Below are 13,054 nucleotides of genomic sequence, written 5' to 3'. Positions count from 1 at the left end.
AGGGTTGCCTAAAACTAATCCCATCCTATGAACATGAGTAAGACAATAATAACAATAGAATTCTGCTGTACAGCAAACCATATGACATCTGGAAAAACCATAACACATTATTATATACCCCAATTATGAAATACAGTGGAATTAAGGTGGTCAGACTACTGCAGCTATCAAGGTCTCCAGTATAATGGTACCATTGAGGTGATATCCGATTATATTGCATGTGTGTGTTTACCATGGGGGGCAGGGCCACCCCGGAGTCAGTGCAGACCAGCTGAATCACACAGCCGTAGCAGATGAATCCCTCACACACCGTGAACTCCTCCGAGTCAGCATGCTGGTCATCCACTGCGCACAGATAGACAGACAGACAGACAGACAGACAGACAGACAGACAGACAGACAGACAGACAGACAGACAGACAGACAGACAGACAATAAGTTAGAATAATGTAAGTGAATGAATAGTAGTAGGATGAAAACATGAAAAATAGATGACCCTATGGAGTCTACTTCTGAGGTGAGCTTGATCTTAGTTTTTGGGATCTGATTCCAATCAGAGAACGGTTGAAAATCCGTCTTGGAATGTATTAGCAGATGTTTTTTTATTTCATGATGGAAAACAAATATTGTCCCAGCATTACCACCAGCTAGAAGATTTATTTATTCCTTTCAAAAGGGCTCTGACAAGTCATTCTGCCCACAGCAGTAAAGAGAGAGAGAGTGTGTAGATGGAGGACTGAGAGACAGTGGTTCAGACAACCGTTCATACCTAAAGTGACTGTAAATGCAGTCCACTGTCTGGCACTGGCTACAAAGGCCCCTCGTTCTACGGCCAGGTAACGTGTGCTGACCGTTTGGGACCTCAAGCGGTTGAACAGAGCCACCCTCGACCCCGTGGAAATACACACTGCAAATGGACACACACGCAAACATACAGATGTGAGTACACACACGACAACGCACACAAACACACACATATGCACACACACACACAGCCGTAGTATGCAGCATGACAAATACATTTAATTTTCACATGTTGTGCACATGACACATTTCCCTACCTTAAATACATAAATACACACCACAAATGAGTCCATAAAAAAGCATACACCATTCTCATTAATGACTGATGCAGCATGACAATTGCAGGTATTTCCTTTCGCACACGGTGCACCGTGACGCATTCTCCTGCGACAAGGTGAGAAATTCAACGTCACCCCACTTTTGATCTCAGCTGTCAAACCTCTCTGGCGCTTTTCCTTTTTATCTCGCAAGGGGTAGGAGCTGGACTCATAGTGTGTGCTCCTGGATCATAAGGACAAATGTCTGGCCTAATTAGGAGTGGCAACCTGCACCTCCACTCTAGCCCTACCGTGACCCTGGGGATTGTGGCACCTTAGGATCACCTTTCACTCACAGTCAGCGTTCTTCATAGACTGCCTCTTCTGGGACGGTTTGGAGATAACTTTGATCAGCTTACTGAGGAAGGAGCCAATCTCCTGCCCGTTACCAAGGAAGAGCTTGAGGACCAGGCGAAAGTGCTTCCTTTTGTCTGTGTCAGAGATGTACAGGGACTTGGCGCAGGCAAACATCTGTTAAAAAAGAAAGCAAACATTCAGAAGAGCCTCATACGCTGCGTTTGTTCTGTCAATAGTCTCTGGTAATAAAGTGTTTTGAAACCTTGTCTGGGTCAATATAGCGGCAGAGTAGGTTACTTACTTCAACTGTTGTACCCCATCAGAACCCAAAATAGAACACAAGCTTGTTTTACTCGAATGTTTCTGAACAAAATAAATGTAATTAAACACTATATAACCAAAACATAGTAAAAACTATAATTATTATATCATGGATAGTCAGTCCTTGCATCCATAGCTCTGTCTATGAATTTGAGAGTGGTTAAAGCTGCAATATGTAACTTCAAATTCAAATAGAAATGTGTCTTATAGATCTGTCGTTGAAAGCAAGTCTAAGAAGCTGACTTTGAAAAGGCTTTTGATAAAGTACGACTGGAATTTATATATAAATGCCTTGAATATCTCAATTTTGGAGAATTTATTATAAAATGGGTTAAAGTTATGTAAGTAACCCTAGGTGAAAAATAGTAAATAATGGCTACTTCTCGGAAGGTATTGTCAAGAGGAGTAAAACAAGGTTGTCCACTACTGGCATATCATATTATGGCCATCGAAATGTTAGCTATTAAAATCAGATCCAACAATAATATCAAGGGGCTAGAAATCCAGGGCTTAAATAGAAAAAGTGGCATTGTACACTGATGATTCATGTTTTCTTTTAAATCCACAATTTGGATCCCTCCACAGCCTCATAGAGGATCTAGATAATTGTTCTAACCTCTCTGGATTACAATAAAATTATAAGAAGTGTACTATATTACGCATTGGATCACTAAAAAAATTGAACTTTCACATTATCGTGTAGTTTACCAATAAAATGGTCTGATGGTGAAGTGGACATACTCGGTATTCATATCCCAGAAGAAAGAAATTCTCACTACTATACATTTTTATATAAAGTTAGCAAAAATAAATTTACATGTAAGGAAAATAGCTGTCTATTTACAGAAAAATCAACCTGATTAGCTCATATCCTAGTTTAGCTATTTGCTTATGGCCCTGCGTACACCTAAAAACTTTTTTTAAGTATATGAGAAAAAAATATTCTATTTTATTTGGAACGGCAAGCTAGACATAATTAAACAGAGCTATTTCTATAATGAATATGAATTCGGAGGGCAGAAATGATTAAATATTAAAGCATTAGACCTCTCACTAAGGCTTCAGTAATACAAAATCTATACTTAAATGCAAAATGGTTCTCTAGTAGATTAGTAAGAATGGCTCCCCCTGTGCTCATGAATTGACTTTTTCCCTTTATTCAGATTTCAACCTCTCACTTTGAAATCATTTCCAAAATATTAAAACAAGCCACAGAAAGTTGGTTGCAATTTTAGTTTATTCAACCAGAAAAGATGGAACAAATATTGAAAAAAATATTATGGTTAAACTCAAATATACTAATTGATAAAACATATTTTGGGAATAAATGTTTAAAAACTGTATAATATTTGTAAAGTATATCATAAATAGGACTGGTGGAGTTGTGTCACACATGCAGCTAACAAAAATCTATGGAAATGTCTGCTCTATCCAAAACTAATTGCAGCATTACTGCAAAAATGGAAGAGGCAAGTGGAAGGGGGAGAAAGTAAGGAACTTGTCTGTCATCCCTATAATAATGACCAAAATTGGTTAAAAGAAAATTGTGATAAATAAAAAAGTATACCAGTTTCATTTAAGGACCAAAAAAGAAACAGCTGTGCCATACACATTGCAAAATAGTTGGGAAGAGATTTTCGATGTACCAATTGCATGGCACATGGTTTATAAACTGATACACAAACCGACGCCAGATTCAAAACTTAGAGTTTTTCAATTTAAATTATTATACAACATTCTTGCAATGAATAGAATGTTATATATATATATATATATATATATATATATATATATATATATATACACTGCTCAAAAAAATAAAGGGAACACTTAAACAACACAATGTAACTCCACGTCAATCACACTTCTGTGAAATCAAACTGTCCACTTAGGAAGCAACACTGATTGACAATAAATTTCACATGCTGTTGTGCAAATGGAATAGACAAAAGGTGGAAATTATAGGCAATTAGCAAGACACCCCCAATAAAGGAGTGATTCTGCAGGTGGTGACCACAGACCACTTCTCAGTTCCTATGCTTCCTGGCGGATGTTTTGGTCACTTTTGAATGCTGGGGGTGCTCTCACTCTAGTGGTAGCATGAGACGGAGTCTGTGCACAAATGTGCACATTTGTGGCCTGCTGGAGGTCATTTTGCAGGGCTCAGGCAGTGCTCCACCTTGCACAAAGGCGGAGGTAGCGGTCCTGCTGCTGGGTTGTTGCCCTGCTACGGCCTCCTCCACATCTCCTGATGTACTGGCCTGTCTCCTGGTAGCGCCTCCATGCTCTGAACACTACGCTGACAGACACAGCAAAACCTTCTTGCCACAGCTCGCATTAATGTGCCATCCTGGATGAGCTGCACTACCTGAGCCACTTGTGTGGGTTGTAGACTCCGTCTCATGCTACCACTAGAGTGAGAGCACCGCCAGCATTCAAAAGTGACCAAAACATCAGCCAGGAAGCATAGGAAACTGAGAAGTGGTCTGTGGTCACCATCTGCAGAATCACTCCTTTATTGGGGGTGTCTTGCTAATTGCCTATAATTTCCACCTTTTGTCTATTCCATTTGCACAACAGCATGTGAAATGTATTGTCAATCAGTGTTGCTTCCTAAGTGGACAGTTTGATTTCACAGAAGTGTGATTGACTTGGAGTTACATTGTGTTGTTTAAGTGTTCCCTTTATTTTTTTGAGCAGTGTATATTTATATGGGAGATACAACCATCCTAGCTCTGCAGATTTTGCTGTGAAGACACAGAATCATTAGACCATTTGTTTTGGTACTATCCATATGTGACTAGTTTCAGTAAACTAGGCGTATTTTCTTTCACCTTTATTTAACTAGGTAGGCAAGTTGAGAACAAGTTCTCATTTACAATTGCGACCTGGCCAAGATAAAGCAAAGCAGTTCGACACATACAACAACACAGAGTTACACACGGAGTAAAACAAACATACAGTCAATAATACAGTAGAAAAATAAGTCTATATACAATGTGAGCAAATGTTGTGAGATAAGGGAGGTAAAGGCAAAAAAAGGCCATGGTGGCGAAGTAAATACAATATAGCAAGTAAAACACTGGAATGGTAGATTTGCAGTGGAAGAATGTGCAAAGTAGAGATAGAAATAATGGGGTGCAAAGGAGCGAAATAAATAAATAAATACAGTAGGGGGTGAGGTAGTTGTCTGGGCTAAATTATAGATGGGCTATGTACAGGTGCAGTAATCTGTGAGCTGCTCTGGTTAAGGGCAGTCAGGTCTGGAGAGAACCAAGGGCTGTAATCTGTTCCTGGTTCTAAATTTATTGAATGAGGCATGCTTATTTGAGATGGTGAGGAAAGCATTTAAAAAAAATAACTATGCATCCTCTACTGACGGGATGAGATCAGTATCCTTCCAGGATACCCCTGCCAGGTCGATTAGAAAGACCTGCTCGCTGAAGTGTTTCAGGGAGCATTTGACAGTGATGAGTGGAGGTCATTTGACCGCTGACCCATTACGGATGCAGGCAATGAGGCAGTGATCACTGAGATCTTGGTTGAAAACAGCAGAGGTGTATTTAGAGGGCAAGTTGGTTCGGATGATATCTATGAGGGTGCCCGTGTTTACGGCTTTGGGGTGGTACCTGGTAGGTTCATTGATCATTTGTGTGAGATTGAGGGCATCAAGCTTAGATTGTAGGATGGCTGGGGTATTAAGCATGTTCCAGTTTAGGTCGCCTAGCAGCACGAGCTCTGAAGATAGATGGGGGATAATCAGTTCACATATGGTGTCTAGAGCACAGCTGGGGGCAGAGGGTGGTCTATAGCAGGCGACAACGGTGAGAGACTTGTTTTTAGAGAGGTGGGTTTTTAAAAGTAAAAGTTCAAATTGTTTGGGTACAGACCTGGGTAGTAGGACAGAACTCTGCAGGCTATATTTGCAGTAGATTGCAACAACACCCCCTTTGGCCATTCTATCTTGTCTGAAAATATTGTAGTTAGGGATGGAGATTTCAGAATTTTTGGTGGTCTTCCTAAGCCAGGATTCAGACACGGCTAGGACATCCGGGTTGGCAGAGTGTGCTAAAGCAGTGAATAAAACAAACTTAGGGAGGAGGCTTCTAATGTTAACATGCATGAAACCAAGGCTATTACGGTTACAGAACTCATCAAAAGAGAGCGCCTGGGGAATAGGAGTGGAGCTAGGCACTGCAGGGCCTGGATTCACCTCTACATCACCAGAGGAACAGAGGAGGAGTAGGATAAGGGTACGGCTAAAAGCTATGAGAATTGGTCGTCTAGAACGTCTTGAACAGAGAGTAAAAGGAGGTTTCTGGGGGCGATAAAATAGCTTCAAGGTATAATGTACAGACAAAGGTATGGTAGGATGTGAATACAGTGGAGGTTAACCTAGGTATTGAGTGATGATGAGAGAGATATTGTCTCTAGAAACATCATTGAAACCAGGTGATGTCATCGCATGTGTGGGTGGTGGAACTGAAAGGTTGGATAAGGTATAATGAGCAGGGCTAGAGGCTCTACAATGAAATAAGCCAATAAACACTAACCAGAACAGCAATGGACAAGGCACTTTGACATTAAGGAGAGGCATGCTTAGTCGAGTGATCATAAGGGTCCAGTGAGTAGTGAGGTTGGTTGGGGTAACGACAATTCAGACAGCTAGCCGGGCCATCGGTAGCAAGCTAGCAGAGGATGGAGGTCTGTTTTTAGCCACCTCGTGCGTTTCCGTCAGTAGATTAGTGGGGTTCCGTGTGGTAGAAGGGATCAATCCAATTGGCAAAATAGATATAGTTATAGTGACCCAAGAAAAATTGTCCGATAGACCTATTCAGATAGCAGCCGATAAGACAGCTACCTGGGCGTTCAGGTAACGTCGCGACGGAGGGGCCAGTTGGATAACTCCCTCGGGCAGATAACGTCGGTAGTCCAGTCGTGAAGGCCCGGTGGGGCTCCGCATCGGCAGTAAAACGGGTCCGGATAGGTGATTGTAGCCCAGGAGTGGCTGATGGAACTCTTCAGCTGGCTAGCTCCGGAATAATTGATGTTTGCTCCGGGATCGACGTAAGCCAATAGTTACACGGATAGCAGCTAGGTAGCTGCGAGATCGAGGTGTAAATGTCCAGAGCTTGCGGTTGAAATCCGGGGAAATGGAGAGAAAGTAGGTCCGGTATGCTCTGGTCTGAGTCGCGTTGTACAAAACTGGTGATAGCTTTTCGAGCTAAAGGATAGCTGATGACCACAAACCGTGGTTAGCTGAATAGTAACGTTAGCCAGTAAACTGGTTAGCTTCTGGCTAGCTTCTGGTTAGCTTCTGGCTTGCTTCTGGTTAGCTTCTGGCTAGCTTCTGGCTAGCTTCTGGTTAGCTTCTCGTTAGCTTTTGGTTAGCTTCTGGTTAGCTTCTGGCTAGTTTCTGATTAGCTTCTGGCTAGTTTCTGGTTAGCTTCTGGCTAGCTTCTGGTTAGCTTCTGGCTAGCTTCTGGTTAGCTTCTGGCTAGCTTCTGGTTAGCTTCTATTGTGGATTTCAGATTTGAGGTAAATATTACTTTTTTTAATTGGTGAGGAAGGTTGCAGGAGAGTGTTTTGAAGTTGAGGTTTTGGAAAATAAACTATTTAAAAGATATGCGAAGAAAGATGTAAATATATATATACACGGGACACGACAAGACGAGGACAAAGGACGTCTGACTGCTATGCCATCTTGGTATAGCGTGCGTCACTACTTCACAGGAGCGCCATTTGAATGTAAACTTTTTTTAAATCAAAATGCAGAAATGCCTTCTGGAACATGTGAACTTTCATGTGCCTTAATAACAAACGTGTATGCCATCTGTAAATATGAATACACTTCATAAATTATGAGCCTAGTTAGTTTAGCCATGGAAAAAGACAGCAACCTCCCACTAGCCATGATTGACTGAGATAATGAGTGGGCTGGACATGCCAAGAGATGAGTTCAAATTGGTCAGCCATGTAGCCCGCTTCTGTCTATAATATGAGCTGGTCAGTATGTGTAGGTAATTCTTTCAAGAGTTGCTCTCCACTTTCTGGAAGACCAAGTTGAAATCAGTGGAATGCCTGGTGGAATTAGAGTATGATACCTAAGGAGATGAAGAAAGTTCTGGTGTTTGATTGCAAATATGCAGACAGAGTCGAGAAGAGAACACACAGAAGGCTGTTGTATAAAACACCTGTCTCTAGATTACATCTTCAAACTAAGGGCACCCATGGCATCCATGACAGAGAGGGAGAAGCGTCCATCCATGTAGGGTAAGAGAGTCTAGCTATTACACATTTTTAATTTAGTCAGAAAGTCATTTTCTTTTGAAGTTACAGTGTACTGTTAGCTACCTAACATTAGCTGGCTTGCGTGTATGGTCTGTGTCAGTAATATGTGTATGGTCTGTGTCAGTGTATGGTCTGTGTCATTAATATTATTTGTATCTCAGAGCCATTTGCATTGCAAGTTATAGCCTAATGGTAGCTAGCTAACATTGAACCGGGTTGGTTAGCTACCTGCATATTCATGCAGGGTAATAACGTTATGAGTTGGGATTATGGTTCATTGTTTAGCTAGCTAGCTACATGTCTAAACAAGAATCCACTATGCAAGTACCTATTTCAATATAATGTTTATGATGTCACTGCGACAACTGTCGATAGACGTAGCTGGTAAATTCGCTCTGGCTATCTATTCTGATTTCAAAGCACTCTTGTCTGAGTGTGCAAGAGCACAGAATAACTGATGAATTTACAAATGCTCAATACCCATTAAATATGGCCGGTGTCAGTAAACATTGACAAAAAAGTGTAATTAAATTGTTGCCAGCAGCACAGTTGCAGTCACTAACGCTCTAGATAACATAAAAAGAGCCTAACCAACTCTGCTAAGGCAAGTAAAATGGTCAGAGTGAGCTGTTCTCTCATTTGTGTCTGGAACTAGCGAGCAAACATCAGCCAGTTAGCTTGGGTGCTTGACTGCTGTTGTTGGGTCAGAACACTTGGATCAACCCTACATTTCGGGCTATGTCCAGTATGCGCTCTGAATTTACGAACAGCCAATCTGACAATGCTCTGAATTTACGAATGCCCAGGGCACACTCTGGCTCCAGATTAAAATTTACGAACACCCCTAGTATAAACCAGCCTTTAGTCTTGACATTTTTGGTTGTTTAGCACATAGCCTCACATGTGAATCAAGCTTAATAAAAGGGTGTGAACGATGCTGAATGGGTGTAGACAAAAAAAATCTCTCCAGTAGACGCCGCACAAGTCCTCAACTGGCAGCTTCATTAAATGGTACCCGCAACACACCAGTCTCAACGGCAACAGTGAATAACGTCAACGTCAACGTCTTCACTGTTGACGTTGAGAATGATGTTCTGCGAGTACTATTTAATGAAGCTGCCAGTTGAGGACTTGTGAGGGGTCTGTTTCTCAAACTAGACACTCTAATGTACTTGTCCTTTTGCTCAGATGTGCACCGGGGCCCCCCTCTCCTCTTTCTATTCTGGTTAGAGCCAGTTTGCGCTGTTCTGTGAAAGGAATAGTACACAGCGTTGTACGAGATATTCAGTTTCTTGCCAATTTCTTGCATGGAATAGCCATCATTTCTCAGAACAATAATAGACTGGCGAGTTTCAGAAGAAAGTTAATGGTTTCTGGCCATTTTGAGCCTGTAATCGAACCCACAAATGCTGATGCTCCAGATACTCAACTAGTCTAAAGAAGGCCAGTTTTATTGCTTCTTTAATCAGGACAACAGTTTTCAGTTGTGTTAACATAATTACAAAAGGGGTTTCTAATGATTAGCCTAATTAGCCTTTAAAATTATAAACTTGGATTAGCTAACACAACGTGCCATTGGAACACAGGAGTGATGGTTGCTGATAACGGGCCTCTGTACGCCTATGTAGATATTCCATAAAAACCAGCCATTTCCAGCTACAATAGTCTTTTACACCATTAACAACGTCTACACTGTATTTCGGATAAATTGTATGTTATTTTAATGGACAAAAAATGTGCTTTCCTTTCAAAAACAAGGACATTTCTAAGGGACCCCAAACTTTTGAACTGAAGTGTATGTATCTATATAATTTTTTACAATAATTTCTCTCTTTAAATATATATACATACAGTTGAAGTCGGAAGTTTACATACACCTCAACCAAATACATTTTAACTCCGTTTTTAACAATTCCTGAAATTTAATCCAAGTAAAAATTCCCTGTCTTAGGTCAGTTAGGATCACCACTTTATTTTATTAATGTGAAATGTCAGAATAATAGTAGAGAGAATGATTTATTTAAGCTTTTATTTCTTTCATCACATTCCTAGTGGGTCAGAAGTTTACATACACTCAATTAGTATTTGGCAGCATTGCCTTTAAATTGTTTAACTTGGGTCAAACGTTTCGGGTAGCCTTCCACAAACGTCCAACAATAAGTTGGGTGAATTTTGGCCCATTCCTCCTGACAGAGCTGGTGTAACTGAGTCAGGTTTGTAGGCCTCCTTGCTCGCACACGCTTTTTCAGTTCTGCCCACAAATTTTCTATGGGATTGAGGTCAGGGCTTTGTGATAGCCACTCCAATACCTTGACGTTGTTGTCCTTAAACCATTTTGCCACAACTTTGGAAGTATGCTTAGGGTCATTGTCCATTTGGAAGACCCATTTGCAACCAAGCTTTAACTTCCTGACTGATGTCTTGAGATGTTGCTTAAATATATCCACATAATTTTCCTTCCTCATGTGGCCATCTATTTTGTGAAGTTTACCAGTCCCTCCTTCAGCAAAGCACCCCCACAACATGATGCTGCCACCCCCGTGCTTCACAGTTGGGATGTTGTTCTTCGGTTTGCAACCTTCCCCTTTTTTCTCCAAACATAACGATGGTCATTATGACCAAACAGTTCTATTTTTGTTTCATCAGACCAGAGGACATTTCTCCAAAAAGTACGATCTTTGTCCCCATGTGCAGTTGCAAACCGTAGTCTGGCTTTTTTATGGCGGTTTTGGAGCAGTGGCTTCTTCCTTCCTGAGCGGCCTTTCAGGTTGTGTTGATATAGGACTCGTTTTACTGTGGATATAGATACTTTTGTACCCGTTTCCTCCAGCATCTTCACAAGGTCCTTTACTGTTGTTCTGGGATTGATTTGCACTTTTCGCACCAAAGTACGTTCATCTCTAGGAGACAGAACGCGTCTCCTTCCTGCGCGGTATGACGGCTGCGTGGTCCCATGGTGTATATACTCGCGCACTATTGTTTGTACAGATGAACGTGGTACCTTCAGGCGTTTGGAAATTGCTCCCAAGGATGAATCAGACTTGTGGAGATATACAAAAATATCTGAGGTCTTGGCTGATTTTTGATTTTCCCATGATCGTTTTCAGGAATTTTCCAAGCTGTTTAATAGGGGGAGCTGTTAGCACTTTGTAATAATGACGTTCCCAAATTAAACTGCCTCGTACTCAGTTCTTGCTCGTACAATATGCATATTATTATTACTATTGGATAGAAAACACTCTCTAGTTTCTAAAACCGTTTGAATTATATCTGTGAGTGAAACAGAACTGGACTTTTCCTATGTGTATGTGAGAATGCCAAATTTTGCAAGCTGCTCTGAGACCTGTGTATAAATCTGCCTGTCTTCTATTGGTTGACATGCACTACATACGCCTTCCCCTGGATGTTAGCGAATAGGGAGACTTGAAATGGAGTCTCTACGTAGATCTCAAAGGTTATAAATCACTTGGCAAAGACGTGTCTGTTCTTTTCCCTCTTCGCTCTGACGCACTGAGGACCTTGGCATATTGTACTAGAACCATCGGTTATAAATCTTAGACATTTCCGGCTGTGTTTTTATTCGATATAGGCTTTAAAGACATCATAATCTTGTTATTTTAAACCGAATTATATCAGTTTATGTCAGTATATTGCGATTTTCGGGTATTTCATTTCCTGGCGTTCTAGGGGGTTGGGTATCTCTCTCTCACATGCTAATGTTTACTGCTAATTGCAACGTTGAAGAGGACGTTATACAACCTAGCAACGATTCTTTTGGACAAAGGACACATTTCCCAAGATTCTGATGAGAGTTCATCAAAAAGTAAGAACTATATATGCTGATAATTCGTTGTTCTGTTGAAAAATGTCAAATGCATAAACCGCCATTAATTTCAGTGCAGCCTCGCTTTATCGCACGCTGTATTTTGAAGTAACGTTAATTTTAAAAATGTAACCCAGCGATTGCATTAAGAACTAATTTGTCTTTCAATTGCTGTCCAACCTGTATTTTTTAGTCAAGTTTTGGAATAGTTACTGATTAGAATAGGTGCCTCTCCAAAGATTTCTCCTGTCATTTTCTGGGCAGCTTTGCTACTTTTCTCATTGTATAACCACGATTTGTGGCGCTAAATATGCACATTTTCGAACAAACTCTATATGCATTGTGTAATATGATGTTATAGGACAGTCATCTGAAGAATTCTGAGAAGGTTAGTGAAAAAATTTATATATTTTGGTGGTTTATACGTTATCGCTATTTTTGTTTTGAATCAATGCTATTGTGATGTTTGCTATTGTGGTAAGCTAATATAACGCTATATTGTGTTTTCGCTGTAAAACACTTAGAAAATCTGAAATATTGGCTGGATTCACAAGATCTGTGTCTTTCATTTGCTGTACGCTGTGTATTTTTACGAAATGATTTATGATGAGTAATTAGCTAATACACGATGGTCTCTGTAGTTATTCTAGTTGCTTTGGTGAGAGTTGTGATGGTGGCTGCAATGGTAAACTATGATTTATACCTGAAATATGCACATTTTTCTAACAAAACATATTTATTGTATAGCATATGTTATCAGACTGTCATCTGATGAAAGTGTTTCTTGGTTAGTGGCTATTTATATCTTTATTTTGTCGAATTTGGGATAGCTACTGATGCAGTAAGAAAAGGGTGGAGTAAAAAAAGTGGTGTCTTTTGCTAACGTGGTTAGCTAATAGATTTACATATTGTGTCTTCCCTGTAAAACATTTTAAAAATCAGAAATGATGGCTGGATTCACAAGATGTGTATCTTTCATCTGGTGTCTTGGACTTGTGATTTAATGATATTTAGATGCTACTATTTACTTGTGACGCTATGCTAGCCTATGCTAGTCAGCTTTTTTTACTGATGGGGGTGCTCCCGGACCCGGGTTTGTGAGGAAGTAGAGGTTAAAATGCACAGTCAACTTAGTGTAAGTAAACTTCTGACCCACTGGGATTGTGAAACAGTGAGTTATAAGTGAAATAATCTGTCTGTA

General features: G+C 40.5%; 1 protein-coding gene across 1 annotated transcript in view; it reads right to left on the bottom strand.

Annotated features, from left to right (window-relative positions):
- Positions 1-13,054, bottom strand: part of LOC129840047 (recombining binding protein suppressor of hairless-like protein) — a 36,729-nt gene that overhangs the window by 16,179 nt on the left and 7,496 nt on the right. The window contains exons 6-8 of the mRNA XM_055907849.1: positions 1,418-1,592; positions 770-907; positions 233-345 (exon numbers count right to left, since the gene is read on the bottom strand). Coding sequence (XP_055763824.1) covers positions 233-345; positions 770-907; positions 1,418-1,592 — 426 coding nt within the window. The remainder of the gene's footprint in view (positions 1-232; positions 346-769; positions 908-1,417; positions 1,593-13,054) is intronic.

Source organism: Salvelinus fontinalis, chromosome 3 (assembly GCF_029448725.1).
Source record: "Salvelinus fontinalis isolate EN_2023a chromosome 3, ASM2944872v1, whole genome shotgun sequence".
In the NCBI taxonomy this organism is placed as follows: domain Eukaryota; kingdom Metazoa; phylum Chordata; class Actinopteri; order Salmoniformes; family Salmonidae; genus Salvelinus; species Salvelinus fontinalis.
This window is presented reverse-complemented; position numbering and strand designations above follow the sequence as displayed.